The 20,320-nt window shown below is 39.6% G+C and overlaps 1 protein-coding gene across 6 annotated transcripts in view; it reads right to left on the bottom strand.

Annotated features, from left to right (window-relative positions):
• TBCEL (tubulin folding cofactor E like) overlaps positions 1-20,320 on the bottom strand; it is a 79,181-nt gene that overhangs the window by 27,086 nt on the left and 31,775 nt on the right. For all 6 annotated transcript variants that reach the window (XM_022560271.2, XM_089915725.1, XM_022560269.2 and 3 more), the window contains 2 exons: positions 17,703-17,829; positions 16,059-16,175 (listed from right to left, as the gene is read on the bottom strand). In XM_022560271.2, the coding sequence (XP_022415979.1) occupies positions 16,059-16,175; positions 17,703-17,829 (244 nt within the window). The remainder of the gene's footprint in view (positions 1-16,058; positions 16,176-17,702; positions 17,830-20,320) is intronic.

Below are 20,320 nucleotides of genomic sequence, written 5' to 3'. Positions count from 1 at the left end.
AACTAACACAACATTGCAAAGCAATTATACTCCAATAAAAAAAAATACATCAATGGAATAGAACAGGACCCTGACAAAGAACCATGAATGGACATAAAATAACTAGATCTATAACAGAGCTGGCATTACAGATCAATGGTGAATACCAATTATCAATATGGAAGAAAAAAAACAAAGACTTCGATCTCTATTTGAGACTAAACACAAAAATAGATTCCAGATAGATCAAAGACATAAATGTGAAATCACTTTTAGAAAAAAGCCCAGAAGATTACCTTCAGTGATCTTCACAAAGGAAATGATTTCTTAAATAAGATGGAATAAGAATAAACTGTAGAGCAAAGGATTGATACACGTCATATTAAGTTTTTAAAACTTCTTTTCAACAAAATACAAAGTGAAAAGATCAGATTGAAAAGCTACACAAGAAGAATTTAAAATGTATAATGACAAAGAATTATAAGATCCTACTTTATATTTTAACGGATATATAAAGTATAATAAGTAGACATCAAGGATATACATCAAATTCTTGCCAGTGGTTGGTTACTTCTTGGAGTAACGAATAGGACTAAGAATAGAGGCAAAAACGTACTCCAATTTTATCTGTAATATTATTTATTTCAATGAAAAAATAAACTTGAAGGGTAAAATATTAAAAATCATCAGTTCTGAACATGAGTGTTTGTTTTATTATTCTCAGTATTTTCTTTTTTAATCTAAAAAGCAAGCAAAAACAAAAAAGATAAAACTGGCTCCCTGCCCTGGCCAAAACAAAAGTTCAGACACCAAAGATAATTTCCCCCAAGACCATGATTTGGGAAGGCTGGCTCTTATTCTTTCTTTCCTTTGCAGCTATATTCAAATTCTCATGTATAACTCTAATCAAGATGAGGAAGGTAGCCTATCTTCTGCTGGGCTGGGAAAGTGGAAAGAAGTCACAATCAAGTCCAAGGTAATTGGAATGACAAAAGCTGTAAGCAAGAGGGAGAGCTAACATTTCAGAGGCTGTCCATGGTGTGCCAAGGAGAAAGCCCCTTTTGTTTCTCATCAGACTCGCAGCTGAATGTGAGGGGTGCTGTGTCACGGCCCTTGTCAGAGGATGATGGAGCCTGGCAGTATGGAGAACCCCAGGAGATTCATGTCCAATGTAGGAATGTTCCTTCACAACAGCAGGTCCTCTGTCTGGAAGGAATATGAGGTAACGGACACAGCACACTAGGATTTCTCCAGCATCCAAGACAAAATAAGCCTTCATTGAGGTGGTGTCCAAATACAGGCTGCTGCCCTGCTCTCACAATAACATGAAGATACAATCAGCTCTATTTAGAAAAGCCATTAGTCTTAATCAGGAAAAAACATACTCTCCATATTTTAAAAAGCTGGTTACCACTAATGACAATCCAATAAGCATTTGAGAAATGCCTACTATAATCCTTGACATCATAAATAAGGATTTCCCAGGGCACAGTTTAGGGACTCCTTGGGACAAACACAAAGTGAGGTACTGAAGTAGAATAAAAGCAAAGAAATGCCTGTAAGAAAACCTATTTCTGGCTTTGCCACTCTGTCTCTGACAACAGCATTTCCTCCTGTCAAATAATTGTTCACTGTAGCTATGCCTCTAACTCCTCTTCATGTAAACCAAAATTCTAAAGTCTGGAAAAAGACACCCCAAATCAATGAATTTACTTTCCATGACCGTCCTCAAAAACAAAAAGAAACCACTGGACCCCCAAAAGATACATGATATGCTGATTTCTAAAAGAAGAGTTACATGGTTTTTCTTTTTTGTTTCTCTTTAAAAATAAACAGAGGGGGACTGTATTAGTTAAGTGCTAAATAAGTAATTTAAATTCAATCTCTCAGGAAATTCAGAGATAAAGCAAATACAAAATAAAAGAAGAGCTGATAAATATAGGCAATGTGGACAGACATCTGATAAATGGCGAGGCAGAAATAATAAACAGGTACACTTTAAAATGTACCAGATTCATAAACGTAGAGGTTTCTTTCTCTCTAAATGGTACTTTTATACCCCCAGAGAAATCAGGGCTATAAATACCAGAAAACACGTGTTTTCTAAGGACTACTTCAAATTCTGCAGTGAAATTTAGTCTTATGTAAAGAGACATAAAGGACCTCCGATACACATATCCTCCTTTACTCAAGTCTCAGTTATTAACTAGGTCCCTGGGTCTCTCTCAGCTTCTCCTTCTAGATACAAACCAAAATCTGCCCACATAACTTTCCCATTGAAGCCTTTCAATGATTTCCCACGGCCCACAAGAAAAAGTCCTAGTCTGGCATGGCATACCAAGGTCTCGAATGACCTGCCCTGTTTTCTACCTTCCTCCTCAGTGTTATCTGCCACTACTTCCCACTTAATTGCTTTTCACTAAGTCATACTGAAACTGCTGTAGTTCACTACATATAAAGAGTTATTCCATACCTCTGTGCCTTGACTTCCCACATACTCCCTTCTGTCTGGAATATTCTCCCTTCACCTTCACCAGATTAACTCAGTCATTTTCTAGAAAGTCCCACTTCTTCCAGCAGAGCTAAGTACTCCTTTGTGCTCCCAGAGCTTAATTTGAAGATTTAATCCCTTTACTGAACAGCTGCTATATTGCCAGGTACTGCTGTAGGCATTGAGGATAGGGCAAAGTACAAAAGAGATGTCCCTGCCTTTACAGAGCTTACAGTACAGTGCAGGCGAGACCGATAATATATAAGAAATGTAAGTTAGGTGCGGATAAATAAGAAAAATAATGGTAGGTTAAGAGAATGATAGGAGACAGAGGTGTGCTAGTTTAGCTAGGCTGGTCAGGGAGGGAGTCTCTGATGAGGTGTCAGAGAGGGAGAGAGCCAAGCAGTTAACTTGGGGCATTCTGGACAGGGGAAAAAATGCAGAGGCCTGAGGTGGAAGTGTGCTTGGTGTGTTGAGGAACAGCAAGGCTTTTTTTTCTTATACTTGAATTCTTATAAACTGGCTGCCATGTGGAGAATAAGCTATAGGTGGCGAGGGTGGATATAGGCAGGCCAATTGCAATAACGAAGAACAAATCTGACTCCATGCTAGATCTGTTACTTTTACTTAACGTTTGTATTCTATTGCTTTTGCTACAAGTTAAGAATGTTGCCTATAGCCTGAAATATACAGGATAGCCCATTCTCACGGGCTCTGACCATTAAAAGTACAACACTTTTCATTCAAATAGAGATTAAAAAGTTGCAGAACAGAGAATAACATTTGTCTTGTTGGAGGTTTACAGGAACATCATGACCTGACCCGACCTGACCTACTTGGACAGCTGCAAGAATAAATGACTCCCACACCAAGAAGTTTGCAACAAGCAGCCGCACCCCTCCCCTTTAATATAAAAGAAGTTTGAATTCTAACTCAAGTAAGATGGTTCTTTGGGACTCCAGTCCATCATCTTCTCAGTCTGCTGGCCTTCCAAATAAAGCTGTTGTTGTCCCAACAACTTTTCTCTCGATTTACTGACCTGTTGTACAGTGAGCGGTACGAGCTTGGTCTCAGTAACACAATTGGAAGGCTACTATAATAACACAGGTAAGAGATTAGGAAGGCCTGAACTAAAATGATGCTAAGAAGTAGTAAGATTCTATATATTTTTGAAAGCAGAATTGAAAACAAGAACAAATGGACTAGACGTGGGGTGTGGGAGAAAGAAATCAGGGATGATTGCCCAACTCTTAATCCTGAGCAACTGGAAACATGGAGAGACTGAGAAAAATGTGCAGGTGGGGAGGGGAAGGGGCCAGGGAAAGGTAAAGGAGGGACCAAAAGTTCAGTTTTGGACACATTAGGTTTAAACATCCAGGTGGAGATGTCAAGTAGGTATCTGGAAATACTAGTCTGGAGTTTAGGGGCAGATCAGAGCTAAAGGTATAAATTTGGCAATTATTTGAAATCAAAAGGCATGGGAAGCCACAGGACTGGATGAAAGTACCTAGGGGATGAGTATAGAAGAGAAGAGGTGTAAGTACCAAATCCTGGGATAACTGAATTTTTAGAGGTTAGGAAAGTGAGGAGGCTCCAGCAGAGGAAATATATCTCTAGCTTAGTCCAGACGGCAAGCTTCTTGAGAGCAGACACTACTTTTTTTGTCTTACCTTCAGCTCTGGCTCTAAGCCTCTTAGTCCATAGTAGGTATTCAGTAAATAAACTGTCCTTTGAAACCCAGCTATTAGAATCTAGAGTTATTTCCTAGAAGGTCTCCTGGTAAAATATGAGAATTCAATGACTGAAATATGACCAACCCAGTGAGGACATCTTTTCAACCACCTGCAGCACAAACTGAACTGATTTTGAAATAGCACACCACTGCTACACAAGCCATGAAGAGAAAAGGCACAGATGAAGGCTCTAAAAGAAAGAGTCTATTGATTGGAAAAGCAAACACTATGATGCTTAAAGGCCAAGAATCATGAAACAGAGATTTTTCGTCTCCTATTGTTTCACAAAGTAAATAAACATGAAACATATGGGCGATTCCTCACTTTGTGTGTGTGTGTTAGTCCATTATCACCATAAACAGCTACAGTAGAGAAGCTGAACTTCCAGCTCCACCTGACAGTAGAAGGCAATAAGATGATAACTGAGCGCCTGTAAGGAATCATAACACTCTTAATAAGTATGTCTCCTGTCAGTCCTCTAAACATTTTATTCCGTTCATCAAAAAAAGTTGAAGTCATACAGGTAACTGGAGCTTGTATTTTATTCTGAGATAGAAAAACAGAACATGTAAATTTCTGGATCATCTTTAAAGTCTTCTGTTGCCAAAATGACTAATCACATGGAAACAGATGTGTCTGAATAATTCAACTGACTCACCAAATAACTTTGCTACCATAAAGGACACTAAACTGATTATAAAGGCTTTTTATTCATGCCCTCAAAAGACATTTTGGCTAATTTTTCTTACTTAGGTCTAAGTTGAGCAGAGGTATTTGGTGTTTAATGACACAAGACAGGAAAATGAGAGGAGAAGGAGAAGCTCAGGGAACCTAACAACTAGGGAAGGATGCTGCAGAAGTTAGAATTTATAGGAAAATCAAGTTAAACACTGACTTTAAAAACCCATGGTCAAATGAAAGGAATTTTTTTTCCTCAAAATGAATGGATACCTCAATCCCTCCAAGGACACTAAAGCTCAAATGTGATTCTGTATGAAACACTGAATTATCCAGGCAGTCAAGTCTTCACCTTTTACTAACTATGCACTGTGCTATTCACTATTCAATGGCATTTTGGAGAGAAATTATGCATAAAACTTGGAAGACAATTTAAAGGTATGGTAAATAAGTATGGTACTAATACCCTGTTTATATATCACTCTTAACTCATAATGAATGTATTTTAGTATAAATTCCTCTGTGCTTATTCACCATTTCATCTCACATCAGCATGAATGCTATTATAGTTCTTTTTTTTTTTTTTTTTTTTGTGGTATGCGGGCCTCTCACTGTTGTGGCCTCTCCCGTTGCGGAGCACAGGCTCCGGACGCGCAGGCTCAGTGGCCATGGCTCACGGGCCCGGCTGCTCCGTGGCACGTGGGATCTTCCTGGACCAGGGCACGAACCCGTGTCCCCTGCATCGGCAGGCGGACCCTCAACCACTGCGCCACCAGGGAAGCCCTATAGTTCTTTTTAACGTGCCTAACACAGTCCCTGGCACATCACAATGGCTCAAAAAACATTCCACCAGGAGACTTACAAGAAAACTACTAGGGAACATGTACTATAGTGGGTATATGTCAGCTGCGGCTGTCCAGCATCTGAATGCCCTTCTGATTTGAGGGAAACCCAAGACAGATGAGAGGCAGAAACCACTTCCCACTACAGAAACTAAAGAGGAGTAGATATTCTCTTTCTCCATTCCCTGGAAGTTAGAACATGGGAAGGTGACATAAACCTATCTAACTATAGCTGGAATTTTAGATATTAAGATGTAATGCAAGGACATAAGGTCTGACAGAGATTATTCACAGAAGATAGAGAAGAGTCAAGCATTCAGACACACGGCTGCAGATGTCTGAGGGCAATGAAGTTGGGCAGCCTGCTGATGACTGTGTAGTAACCAGTGTAAGAAGCATACGGTTTACATAGTGAGGTCTACAGAAATCTTGGCTGTGCCTTGCTTCCCCTCAATCCTGCCCAAGCCTAATTCTCTGATCTTGTCAATTCTGTGCGCTACATAGAATTCATTATTCTTTTACTAAATTCCTATCCTACTTAAATTGGCCAGAGTTGACTTCTGTTGTGTGCACTGGTACTAGGGAGTAGATTACTGGCAATAGTACCTCAGGTAATTAAGGGCAATTTGGGATTGGTTTCTGGCCTAGTAGAGGCCAGTGAATATCATGTTAGTTTTCATAGAAGGGATTCTGCAAGTCCTTGACATGGAGTGGTGAAATAAGCAATTATCACTTGAGTTCACATGAAATGCTCTAGGAGATTGAGAGAGTGCTGTCAAGAATAAAACAACATGAAGGGAATGAAGAATTCAAGACTATGGGCATCTGCTATTCTAGGCGCACAAGGCAGCTTACATAAAGGGAATATTAAGGTCGAGTTCCTATAAACTAGGCTTCAGGCACAGACTGAAACCGAGGTACTTTTAAGAAAAGGATCTTTTCTCTCTTACAACAACAGAGCTGAGCTAGCTATGAAACAAATACACAAGGTTTGATGCTCTAGGTTGCTGAATTAGAGGTCAGTTAAACTTGCATCCATATTAGGACTATTCCATGAAAGCTGGAGCATTGATTGGAGAGAGAGAGACAGAGAGAACAAATTGGAATGGCAGTGTAAGGGAGGATTCTGAGGACTTGGGAATATCCTGAATCCCTAAACCTCACTGAGGCCCCCCTTGCTAGCTGGGTCCAGTGTGACTGTTCCTCTTCTGCTTGAAAAGGCAGTAAAATCCCTTTGCTTGAAGGAATTACCTTGCAAGTGTAAACTAATTCCCCATTTGCCTCATCCTTCCACATACATACTCTACTTTGTGTGTGATCAGAGCATGGTCTGTGGGGTGAATTACAGAAATATCAAAACATTTACAAGACTTTGGTCACTTATATGGACAAGCATATAGGAAATAAATACAGGGAATATAGGAAATGAGTGTGTTAACCAAGGAAAGAAAAGCAATTCTAGATCCAGCTGATTTTGCGTAGGTATATTACCAAAGGTTCTGAATTCAAAAATCTAGCCTCAGTGGCTAGCTTCAGTGGTTTAGAATCATTTAGAGTGGTTCTAAATATCTGTCTAGTTGACTGATTGGAAACTGGACTCAGTGGTGGCCTATGCTAAAGGAAGCTGAGGTGTCACAAATTATTTGAGATAATGTGGAAGGAGGAATTCAAAAACTTCAGGACAGGGCCTTCCCTGGTGGCGCAGTGGTTGAGAGTCCGCCTGCTGACGCAGGGGACACGGGTTCGTGCCCCGGTCCAGGAGGATCCCGCATGCCGCGGAGCCGCTGGGCCCGTGAGCCGTGGCCTCTGAGCCTGCGCGTCCGGAGCCTGTGCTCCGCAAAGGGAAAGGCCACAACAGTGAGATGCCTGCGTACCGGAAAAAACAAACAAAAACTTCAGGACACAGGAATGATGGAAATTACTGTCACCCACGTTACCCCTTTGCCCATTTCCATCTATGGACCCTACAAGGACTCAGAGAAATTTCCTTCTCTAAGGCCTTGAAAAATACATTAGGGCTTCCCTGGTGGCTCAGTGGTTATGAATCCGCCTGCCAGTGCAGGGGACACAGGTTCAAGCCCTGGTCTGGGAAGATCCCACATGTCACAGAGCAACTAAGTCTGTGGGTCACAACTACTGAGCCTGTGAGCCACAACTACTCAGCCCGCATGCCACAATTACTGGAGCCCATGCGCCTAGAGCCCATGCTCTGCTACAAGAGAAGTCACCGCAATGAGAAGCCCACGCAGCGCAACTAAGAGTAGCCCCCGCTTGCCACAACTAGAGAAAGCCCGCGCACAGCAACGAAGACCCAACACAGCCAAAAATAAAATAAATTAAAAAACAATAATAATAAATAAATAAATTTATTTTAAAAAAAGAAAAATACATTAGTGAGTAGAACACTCACATCTTTGGAAAACATTCTACAGGCCAGGGATGCTGGTAGGAGACACTAAAATCTGGTTGCCCATTTCAATTTCAAGAAGGAAGGAAGAGTAGATTGGTTCAAGATGGCGGAGTAGAAGGATGTGCTCTCACCCCCTCTTGCAAGAACACCAGAATCACAACAAACTGCTGAACAATCATCGACAGGAAGACACCGGAACTCACCAGAAAAGATACCCCACATCCAAAGACAAAGGAGAAGCCACAGTGAGACGGTAGGAGGGGCGCAATCACAATAAAATCAAATCCCATAACTGCTGGGTGGGTGACTCACAGACTGGAGAACACTTATACCACAGAAGTCCACCCACTGGAGTGAAGGTTCTGAGCCCCACGTCAGGCTTCCAAACCTGGGGGTCCGGCAACGGAAGGAGGAATTCCTAGAGAATCAGACTTTGAAGGCTAGCGGGATTTGATTGCAGGACTTTGACAGGACTGGGGGAAACAGAGACTCCACTCTTGGAGGGCACACACAAAGTAGTGTGCGCATCGGAACCCAGGGGAAGGAGCAGTGACCCCAGGGGAGACTGAACCAGACCTAACTGCTAGTGTTAGAGGGTCTCTGGCAGAGGTGGGGGGCGGCTCTGTCTTACCGTGAGGACAAGGACACTGGCAGCAGAAGTTCTGGGAGGTACTCCTTGGCGTGAGCCCTCCCAGAGTCCGCCATTAGCCTCACCAAACAGCCTGGGTAGGCTCCAGTGTTGGGTCGCCTCAGGCCAAACAACCAGCAGGGAGGGAACCCAGCCCCGCCCATCAGAAGTCAAGCGGATTAAAGTTTTACTGAGCTCTGCCCACCACCAGTCCCTCCCATCAGGAAACTTGCACAAGCCTCTTAGATAGCTTCATCCACCAGAGGGCAGAGCAGAAGCAAGAAGAACTACAATCCTGCAGCCTGTGGAACAAAAACCACATTCACAGAAAGACAGACAAGATGAAAAGGCAGAGGGCTATGTACCAGATGAAGGAACAAGATAAAACCCCAGAGAAACAACTAAATGAAGTGGAGATAGGCAACCTTCCAGAAAAAGAATTCAGAATAATGATAGTGAAGATCATCCAGGACCTTGAAAAAAGATTGGAAGCAAAGATCGAGAAGATGCAAGAAATGTTTAACAAAGACCTAGAAGAATTAAAGAACAAACAAACAGAGATGAACAACACAAGAACCTACAACCAAGATTACTCTACCAGGCAAGGATCTCATTCAGATTCGATGGAGAAATCAAAAGCTTTACAGATAAGCAAAAGCTAAGAGAATTCAGCACCACCAAACCAGCTCTACAACAAATGCTAAAGGAACTTCTCTAAGTGGGGAACACAAGAGAAGAAAAGGACCTACAAAAACAAACCCAAAACAATTAAGAAAATGGTCATAGGAACATACATATCGATAATTACCTTAAATGTGAATGGATTAAATGCTCCGACCAAAAGACACAGGCTTCAGGCTTCCCTGGTGGCGCAGTGTTTGAGAGTCTGCCTGCCAATGCAGGGGACACGGGTTCGTGCCCCGGTCCGGGAAGATCCCACATGCCACAGAGCGGCTGGGCCCATGAGCCATGGCCGCTGAGCCTGCACATCCACAGCCTGTGCTCCGCAATGGGAGAGGCCACAACAGTGAGACGCCCGCGTACCAAAAAAAAAAAAGACACAGGCTTGCTGAATGGATACAAAAACAAGACCCGTATATATGCTGTCTACAAGAGACCCACTTCAGACCTAGGGACACATACAGACTGAAAGTGAGGGGATGGAAAAAGATATTCCATGCAAATGGAAATCAAAAGAAAGCTGGAGTAGCAATACTCATATCAGATAAAATAGACTTCAAAATAAAGAATGTTACAAGAGGGCTTCCCTGGTGGCACAGTGGTTGAGAGTCCGCCTGCCGATGCAGGGGACACAGGTTCGTGCCCCGGTCCGGGAGGATCCCACATGCCGCGGAGCGGCTGGGCCCATGAGCCATGGCTGCTGAGCCTGCGCGTCTGGAGCCTGTGCTCCGCAAGAGGAGAGGCCACAGCAGTGAGGGGCCTGCATACCGCGAAAAAAAGAAAAAAGAATGTTACAAGAGACAAGGAAGGACACTACATAATGATCAAGGGATCAATCCAAGAAGAAGATATAACAATTAAAAATATATATGCACCCAACACAGGAGCACCTCAATACATAAGGCAAATGCTAACAGCTATAAAAGAGGAAATAGACAGTAACACAATAATAGTGAGGGACTTTAACACCTCACTTACACCAATGGACAGGTCATCCAAACAGAAAATTAACAAGGAAACACAAGCTTTAAATGACACAACAGACCAGATAGACTTAATTGATATTTATAGGACATTCCATCTAAAAATAGCAGATTACACTTTCTTCTCAAGTGTGCACGGAACATTCTCCAGTATAGATCACATCCTGGGTCACAAATCAAGCACAGTAAATTTAAGAAAATTGAAATCATATCAAGCATCTTTTCTGACCACAATGCTATGAGATTAGAAATCAATTACCGGGAAAAAAAACGTAAAAAACCCAAACACATGGAGGCTAAACAATACGTTACTAAATAACCAAGAGATCACTGAAGAAATCAAAGAGGAAATCAAAAAATACTTAGAGACAAATGACAATGAAAACACAACAATCCAAAACCTATGGGATGCAGCAAAAGCAGTTCTAAGAGGGAAGTTTATAGCTATACAAGCCTACCTCAAGAAACAAGAAAAATCTCAAATAAACAATCTAAACTTACACCTAAAGGAACTAGAGAAAGAAGAACAAACAAAACCCAAAGTTAGCAGAAGGAAGGAAATCATCAAGATCAGAGCAAAAATAAATGAAATACAAACAAAGAAAACATTAGCAAAGATCAATAAAATTAAAAGCTGTCTCTGAGAAGATAAACAAAATTGATAAACCATTAGCCAGACTCATCAAGAAAAAGAGGGAGAGGACTCAAATCAATAAAATTAGAAATGAAAAAGGAGAAGTTACAACAGACATCGCAGAAATACAAAGCATCCTAAGTGACTACTACAAGCAGCTCTATGACAATAAAATAGACAACCTGGAAGAAATGGACAAATTCTTAGAAAGGTATAACCTTCCAAGACTGAACCAGGAAGAAACAGAAAACATGAACAGACCAATCACAAGTAATGAAATTGAAACGGTGATTAAAAATCTTCCAACAAACGAAAGTCCAGGCCCAGATGGCTTCACAGGTGAATTCTATCAAACATTTAGAGAAGAGTTAACCACCCATTCTTCTCAAACTCTTCCAAAAAATTTCAGAGGAAGGAACACTCCCAAACTCATTCTACGGGGCCACCAGCACCCTGACACCAAAACCAAAGAAAGATACTACAAAAAAAGAAAAGTACAGACCAATATCACCGATGAATATAGATGCAAAAATCCTCAACAAAATACTAGCAAATAGAATCCAACAACACATTAAAAGGATCATACACCATGAGCAAGTGGGATTTATCCCAGGGATGCAAGGATTCTTCAACATACGCAAATCAATGTGATACACCATATTAACAAACTGAAGAAGAAAAACCATATGATCATCTCAATAGATGCAGAAGAAGCTTCTCACAAAATTCAACACCCATTTATGAAAAAAACTCTCCAGAAAGTGGGCATAGAGGGAACTTACCTAAACATAATAAAGGCCATATACGACAAACCCACAGCAAACATCATTCTCAATGGTGAAAAACTGAAAGCATTTCCTCTAAGATCAGGTACAAGACAAGGATGTCCACTCTCACCACTATTATTCAACATAGTTTTGGATGTCCTAGCCATGGCAATCACAGAAGAAAAAAAAAATAAAAGGAATACAAATTGGAAAAGAAGAAGTAAAACTGTCACTGTTTGCAGATGACATGATCCTATACATAGAGCATCCTAAAGATGCCACCAGAAAACTACTAGAGCTAATCAATGAATTTAGTAAAGTTGCAGGGTACAAAATCAATGCACAGAAATCTCTTGCATTCCTATATACTAATGATGAAAAATCTGAAAGAGAAATTAAGGAAACACTCCCATTTACCACTGCAACAAAAAGAATAAAATACCTAGGAGTAAACCTACCTAGGGAGACAGAAAACCTGTGTGCAGAAAACTATAAGACACTGATGAAAGAAATTAAAGATGATACCAACAGATGGAGAGACATACCATGTTCTTGGATTGGAAGAATCAACATTGTGAAAAGGACTCTACTACCCAAAGCAATCTACAGATTCAATGCAATCCCTATGAAGTTATTACCAATGGCATTTTTTACAGAACTAGAACAAAAAAATCTTAAAATTTGTATGGAGACACAAAAGACCCCAAATAGGCAAAGCAGTCTTGAGGGAAAAAAGCAGAGCTGGAGGAATCAGACTCCCTGACTTCAGACTATACCACAAAGCTACAGTAAACAAGACAATATGGTACTGGCACAAAAACAGAACTATAGATCAATGGAACAAGATAGAAAGCCCAGAGATAAACCCACGCACCTATGTTCAACTAATCTACGACAAAGGAGGCAAGGATATACAATGGAGAAAGGAGAGTCTCTTCAATAAGCGGTTCTGGGAAAACTGGACAGCTACATTTAAAAGAATGAAATTAGAACACTCCCTAACACCATACAGAAAAATAAACTCAAAATGGATTAGAGGCCTAAATGTAAGATGGGACACTATAAAACTCTTATAGGAAAACATAGGAAGAACACTCTTTGACATAAATCACAGCAAGATCTTTTTTGATCCACCTCTTAGAGTAATAGAAATAAAAACAAAAATAAACAAATGGGACCTAATGAAACTTAAAAGCTTTTGCACAGCAAAGGAAACCATAAACAAGACGAAAAGAAACCCCTCAGAATAGGAGAAAATATTTGCAAACGAATCAACAGACAAAGGATTAATCTCCAAAATATAAACAGCTCGTGTAGCTCAATATTAAAAAAACAAACAACCCAATCCAAAAATGGGGAGAAGACCTAAATAGACATTTCTCTAAAGAAGACATACAGATGGCCAAGAAGCATGTGAAAAGCTGCTCAACATCACTAATTATTAGAGATGCAAATCAAAACTCACACCAGTTAGAATGGGCATCATGAGAAGAGCTACAAACAACAAATGCTGGAGAGGGTGTGGAGAAAAGGGAACCCTCTTGCACTGTTGGTGGGAATGTAAATTGATACAGCCACTATGGAGAACAGTATGGAGGTTCCTTAAAAAACTAAAAATGGAGGTACCATATGGCCTAGCAATCCCACTACTGGGCATATACCCAGAGAAAACCATAATTCAAAAAGACACATGCAGCCCAATGTTCACTGCAGCACTATTTACAACAGCCAGGTCACGGATGCCACCTAAATGCCCATCAACAGACAAATGGATAAAGAAGATGTGGTACATATATACAATGGAATATTACTCAGGCATAAAAAGGAACGAAATTGGGTCATTTGTAGAGATGTGGATGGATCTAGAGACTGTCATACAGAGTGAAGCAAGTCAGAAAGAGAAAAACAAATACCGTATATTAACGCATATATGTGGAACATAGAAAAATGGTACAGATGAACTGGTTTGCAGGGCAGAAATTGAGACACAGATGTAGAGAACAAACGTATGGACACCAAGGGGGGAAAGTGGCAGGGGGTGTGGGTGGTGGTGGGATGAATTGGGAGATTGGGATTGACATGTATACACTGATGTGTATAAAATGGATAACTAATAAGAATAAAAAAAAAAAAGGAAGGAAGAGACCAAGCAGTGGCCTCTAACTACTAGTGAGTGAGAAAGGAGGCATAATTACATAAATAGGCAGCAAGGCCAGAGTGGTAAGTAAAATACCTTGACTATATAAATCTTTGGCAGTAGCTAATTGCTCACAGTCTATGTAGGATTAGAACAGGTTATCTCATTTCAGGGAGGGAGAAATGTGTTTTCATTTATACAAGGAATTTATTAGGATAGGTAAGAATAATTTTTAATATATAACTATGGGGAAAGTCAAAAGTGTCGGACTATAGTAGACATTCTTTTTGCTGAGTTGTTCCTATTTGAGGGGAAGTCCCAAGATCAGGGGAAGCAAGATTCTACCTCTCATCGCAGAAGCCAAAGTGGAGAAGATAATCTGTCTTCCCTATCTCTTGGGAGACAGAGTGTGGGCAAATGCCTTAAACATACCCAATCAATCGGTCAGATGCATAGTTTTGACACTTAGGGAATGAAGCAAAGGTCAGCGAAAGATTATATTCAGCACTTATGGGGAAATCAAAAATCCATGACACGGCTGCAAGTGTTCAGTGGTTAAGTCCAGCATTGCAGTACCAACAGAAATACATAAAGAAGACTGCAAGTCGAAACCTTGGCTATCCTTGCCTCCCTTGGTTCCTGTCTAAACCAGGTTCTCTAGCCCACCTAGCAATTCTTTTAGTTTCTCAATATCTCTCCGGTAAAGCCCTCCCCTGATTAAAGATGATTTCTATAACATGCATTCAAGCACACTGACCACTACAGAGGCATAAATGCGCTTTAGGATAATTATGCCATCAGGGACAGAAACAATTTACTGCCTATGTATATACTACTTCCTGTAGCAGACTGGAAGATAAATAAACTATAATGACATACATATGTTCAAAGCCAGAATATTTACTTCTTCTATTAATATGTTAGATTGAATCAAATGAAAACTATAGTTATCAGACCATTTTTTTTTAACCCCAAAAAATTTTCATGTGGTTTAACCTAACATTTCTGGGTTGTGTTAAAAAGGCAGTCATATCTCTCCCTACCTAGATGTTCTTAGCTAATTTTAAAAGGTTAGCTTCAAAATCCTTACTTAATTTGTCTAATATTTTGTAAACGCTTAAGCTTTAAAATTCAACTGATAATAGCACAGATAGTTTTACACAGCACTGGTTGAGCCTTAATAGAATGGTGACCCCCTTCAAGTCTGTAAATAATAGAGAACTTTGGGAAAAAATAATGTTCAGTAAGAATGAATTAGAATCACAGAAATTTGTAACCAGAAGGACAAAAGAAATTTATAACCAGAGTGTGATTTGACTCACGTTTAGTCCTAACTTGCATCTTGTTGGTCTGAAATTCCTCCTGCCGAATGGGATTTCGTATTATTCTTAAAGTCATTAAGAAAAGAATATAAATTTGGGGGTAACGGATTCTAGTTTCCAACACCCAGAAACCTGTTTGGGGTTTTTTTTTCCCCTTATGTTTACGTATATCATATCTGCTACATTTCCTTTTACATTTACAGAATATTAAAGGTAGTTTCTCACCAAACAATACATATTTACTTTTCATATACTTAAAGGTACTAATTTAGGCCTCAGCATTTCTATTCCTACTCAACCATCCTAATTCCTTTAATATTTCCTCAGGAGTCTATTTTCTAGTCCCTTTCTCATATTCTCTAAACCTCGGGCACATTTGTCAAATCTTCCAAACTGCAGAACATAGTATATCTTAAAAGCGGATGCAATGTGAAAGAAGAAACCCAGTTTTGGGGATGGGTGAAAATGTGCTCCTGGAGAAGAGGATCAAAAAGGAATTGATGATAAGGAACATGGAGTGGGAACTACTAGAAGTAGTCAAATACGTACTTACCCAACCATTCTTAATACAAGTGCAAGGCTAGAAGAAATACACTGTGGAAAATGAGATAAAGCAGGTTTGCTTTTTGCGTTTCTTCCTTTATTTTTTAACCTATCACCAAAGTTCTCTAAGAGAGTCCAACAACAAATTATTAGATTTTGCTCTAAATCAATAGTTCTTAGGTTGCCTCAATACTTGCTCACGTGTTGCTAAGCTGATAGGGGACTTTTACCTGAATGGCACTTCTTCCTGTGGAACATCCACAAAGTAACGAATAAAAAATCTCTCAGAATCTTCTCGCTCACCATCAGTGACAACACTGCCATTAAGTTTGGAAACCGATGGCAATCTATAAATAAAAAGCAAAAGAGACATAATAAAAATATTGAGACTTAGAAATACAATTATTGGTTTGAGGCCCAGTCTTATTATCTTGAAAGGACTCATTTGATGTAGCTCTGCTTGTGTACAACTACCAGCATGAACTAATGTGGTATAAAATAAAAGGACCAAAAATATCTAAAGTTCCATTTTTGATGTGACACCTGACCTTTTATAACCACACCTCACCTTTCAAAATAAGATCCTAGGCAGCACGGTCCAACTTAAGTATCGTGCAAGCCACACACGTAATTTTAAATTCTCTAGCAGCCATATTTTCAAAAGTAAAAATAAAACAGATAAGATTAATTTTAATAGTATATTATATTTAACCCAATATATCCAGGATACAATCATTTCAATCTATAATCAATACTAAAAAAATAACTAAGATACTTAAATGTTCTTAATACTTAAATGTTCTTTTTTTTATATAAAGTGTTTGAAATCCAGTGTGTCCTTTTCACTTACGGCACATTTCAATTCAGACTAGCCATGATTTCAAGTGCTCAAAACTCCCCCATGGCTGATGGTACCATACTGGACAGCACAGGTCTACAAAGCAGTCAGTACAGGTTGGTCATATAGTTCAGGAATTCATTTATTATATTTACAAAAGAACTGTGTAAAGAAAATAAACTACAAGGCCTGCAAGACTTACTCTTCGTAGAAGAAAAGTATGCTGAAATTTATTTCTTCAGTGGGATATTACTGTGTATGTTAACAACTGGAACGCGGTAAAGATCTGGTAGGTATTAGTTGGTCAGAAAGATCAAAGTGGTTTATAGAACCACTCTTCTTTAGGGAACCTTAAAGCCTACTGTTCCCCTGTCAAAACTACTATGTATAGTACACAAGAGAACAAATCAAAACTCCGTGGCCCTTTACATCTTAGTCAAGCCTTACTGCTGCTAAAGGCACATACAAAAATAAACCCTCATGGGACATTTCAGTAGTCTGGGGGAGGCAGAGGCTGAGACACGAAAGGCAGAGGAGTCAGAGGAAGAAGGTAACAGCATGGTGGTCACATTTAAGTCAATCTACATTGAAGAAGAAAACACAGATGCTACTCTCTTAAGTTTTACACTAATGAAACAGCCCAATTTTCAGGTATTTACACTTTAAATGACTTCTATGTTAACACAGAAAATAAGGGTAACTAAAATAGAGTTGATTCCCTATTATACCTACTTTTTCTTCATGACCCAAAACAGGATTTCAAATATTGTAAATATTGAAAAGTATAAAAATAGAATAGATTTGTGAGGGAATTTTTCAGTGATCTTGGCAGATCAATTATATTTCACATTTTTCTCATCATATTGTCTTCCTTTTCCTCTAGGATGTGGAGCTACAGGAGCAGCTCCTTTAAGCAGCCTGTTCTAGAGATGGATAAACACACAGTGCGCTCCCCTCACCCCCAAACAGTGCATTATCCCTTTAATGAAACAACAAAGCCCCGAGAAAAGAAAGCAGAAGAATCAGTACAACAGACCTGGCTATTACCAATTTCCTTCGCTCCTCGGTGGTATATGGCTGAAGAAGAGGAATTCCTAACAACCTCACTTCTTCAAGTTTAGGGAATGAGTTTAGTTTGTCAATGTCTTCCCAGGACCGCAAACCTAATTTGAGAAATATATTGTTTAAGTAAATCCAGAAAAGCACACAAATGAGAAGATAAACATAGCAAAAAAATTTATTTCCATTAATAGGTTCTGAAATGTTATAATGATCATAAACTAGTTAGAGATCCTGAAATTTTTCTTTATCCAAGGAAAGAATGGAATAAAACACCATAAAAACTTCCCTGTAATCTCTCTTAACCCTGTGATCCCAGCGCTCAAAGGACGCCCTTTATTCTCCAACATCCACTCATCTACTGATTCTCCACCCAAATGGCTGGTCAAGGGGGTCACTGATGGTTTAATAAGCAGGATGGATGCCATGATTACATAATTGAAAAAGTGATGTGATCAACTCTTTCATCAGACAGAGACTCGGAGAACATAACTGTTGATCAGAGCGGACACTGCCAGCGTAAATTTCTACCTAACAAACACTAAAATGGGCAAGGTCAACAGAACCCGAAACTAAGTATCATCTTTCAACTGTCCTCATTGTGGGGACAGGGAAAACAGGTTCAAAATTTAGAACAAACAAACAAAATCAAAAACAAAAAAACTGAACCCTTGGGTAGGAAAACATGAAACAAATTAAGATTGTTCAGACCTAAAAGGAAACTCTTCCTAGAGCTGTGAACAAATGTATCATCCTTGGCACTGGTAGGAAAAGTATCCCTGTAATGAGGAGGCTGGTCAGTTGTACAACACATTAAATCCATTGCAGAAAACAACGCAGTCCCTTCCTATTTCTATCAACCTTCAGCAAGGGTAAAGGCAGAGGAGCAGTTTGTGAGGACCCTGGTGCAAAAATTATCCCAGGTCACTGTCCTCTTCCCTTCAGAATGGCATTGCCATCTAGGAGGAAGAATAGAGTTAGCTCAAGGGATGTCAAGTTGTGAAATAAACAGCTTCCTTATGCAAATCACTTGTTTTTAAGACTTAATTCCCGCCCTTATAATCTCCGTGGTGGAATAAACCGTTTATGTTTTTTCAGTTATAGGTCAGAATTATTTTTACTTATGTAGTTGTTTTAAAAATAGGCTGAAAGACAATACCAAGAGAATGAGAGGAAAATCCATACACTGGGAGAATGCATTTGCTAAAGGCATACTGATAAAATATACAAAGAACCCTTAAAACTCAACAACAAGAAAATGAACAATCCGATTAAAAAACGGGTGGAAAACCTGAACAGACACCTCGCCAAAGAAGATATACAGATGGCAAGTAAAGCTTATGAGAAGATGTTCCACATCATATGCCATCAGGAAAATGCAAACTAAAACAACAATGAAATACCACTATACACATATTAGAATGGCCAAAGGCCAAAACACTCACAGCACCAAATGCTGTCAAGGGTGTGGGGCAACATAAATGTAGAAAGGAACAATAGAAAAAAAGCAGGTGCAGGTAAGAGGGTTGTTGTAGATTAAGAGAGTATGTTTTATCTGTTAAAGATACATACTGAAGATTTTAAGGCTGAAATTACATGATTGCTGAAATTTGCTTTTAAAATATTCCCTCCAAAGGCAAAACAGTATGGGGGATAAATACAGGAAGCAAGATGCTAATAAATGTTGAAACTGAAAAAAAAAAAAAAAAAAAAGGATGTGGAGCAACAGGAAGTCTCATCCATTGCTGGTGCAATGCAAAATGACACAGCCACTTTGGAAGAGAGTTCGGTGGCTTATTTCAAAACTACACGTACTCTTATCATATGATCTAGCAACTGCACTCTTTGTTATTCACCCAAATGAACTGAACACTTACGTCCACACAAAAACCTGCACATGGAGGTTTACAGCAGCTTTATTAATTAAACCAAAACTTGGAAGCAATCATGATGCCCTTCAGTTTGTGAGTGGATAAATAAACTGTGGTACATCCAGACAATGGAATATTATTTAGTGCTAAAAACAGGAACATTCTATTAAGCCATGAAAAGGCATGGAGGAAATTTAAATATGTAATAGTAAGTGAAAGAAACCAGTGTGATTCCAACTATACGACATTCTGGAAGAGGCAAAACTATGGAGACAGCAGAAAGATAAGCGGTTGCCAGGGATTAGGGGGAAGGGAGGGATGAATAGGCACAGAAGACGGTTTGGGCAGTAAACTATGTATTATGTACAATACTACAATGTGTGTCATTACGGATTTGCCCAAACCCACAGAATGTACAACACCAAGAGTGAGCCCTGATGTAAACCATGGCCTTTGGATGACGACGTGTTAATGCAGGTAAACTGAAAGGTGTCACTTAGGTGCTGGGATGTTGATAGCGGGGGAGGCTGTTCCCATGTATGGCAGGGAGTATACGGGAGCTCTGTGTACTCTCTGCTCAGTTTTGCTGTGAATATAAAGACTCTAAAAATTAAGGCTTATTAATTTTTAAAAATAGGCTAAAATATTCATTCCTGTGATATACAGAATCAGATGGCAACAAACTGGTAATCAATCATATGTAAACACTAGAAAAGGAATCTGA

This window comes from Delphinapterus leucas, chromosome 7, assembly GCF_059928025.1.
Source record: "Delphinapterus leucas isolate spDelLeu-1000000601 "Yukka" chromosome 7, BTC_Dleu_Yukka2, whole genome shotgun sequence".
NCBI lineage: Eukaryota > Metazoa > Chordata > Mammalia > Artiodactyla > Monodontidae > Delphinapterus > Delphinapterus leucas.
This window is presented reverse-complemented; position numbering and strand designations above follow the sequence as displayed.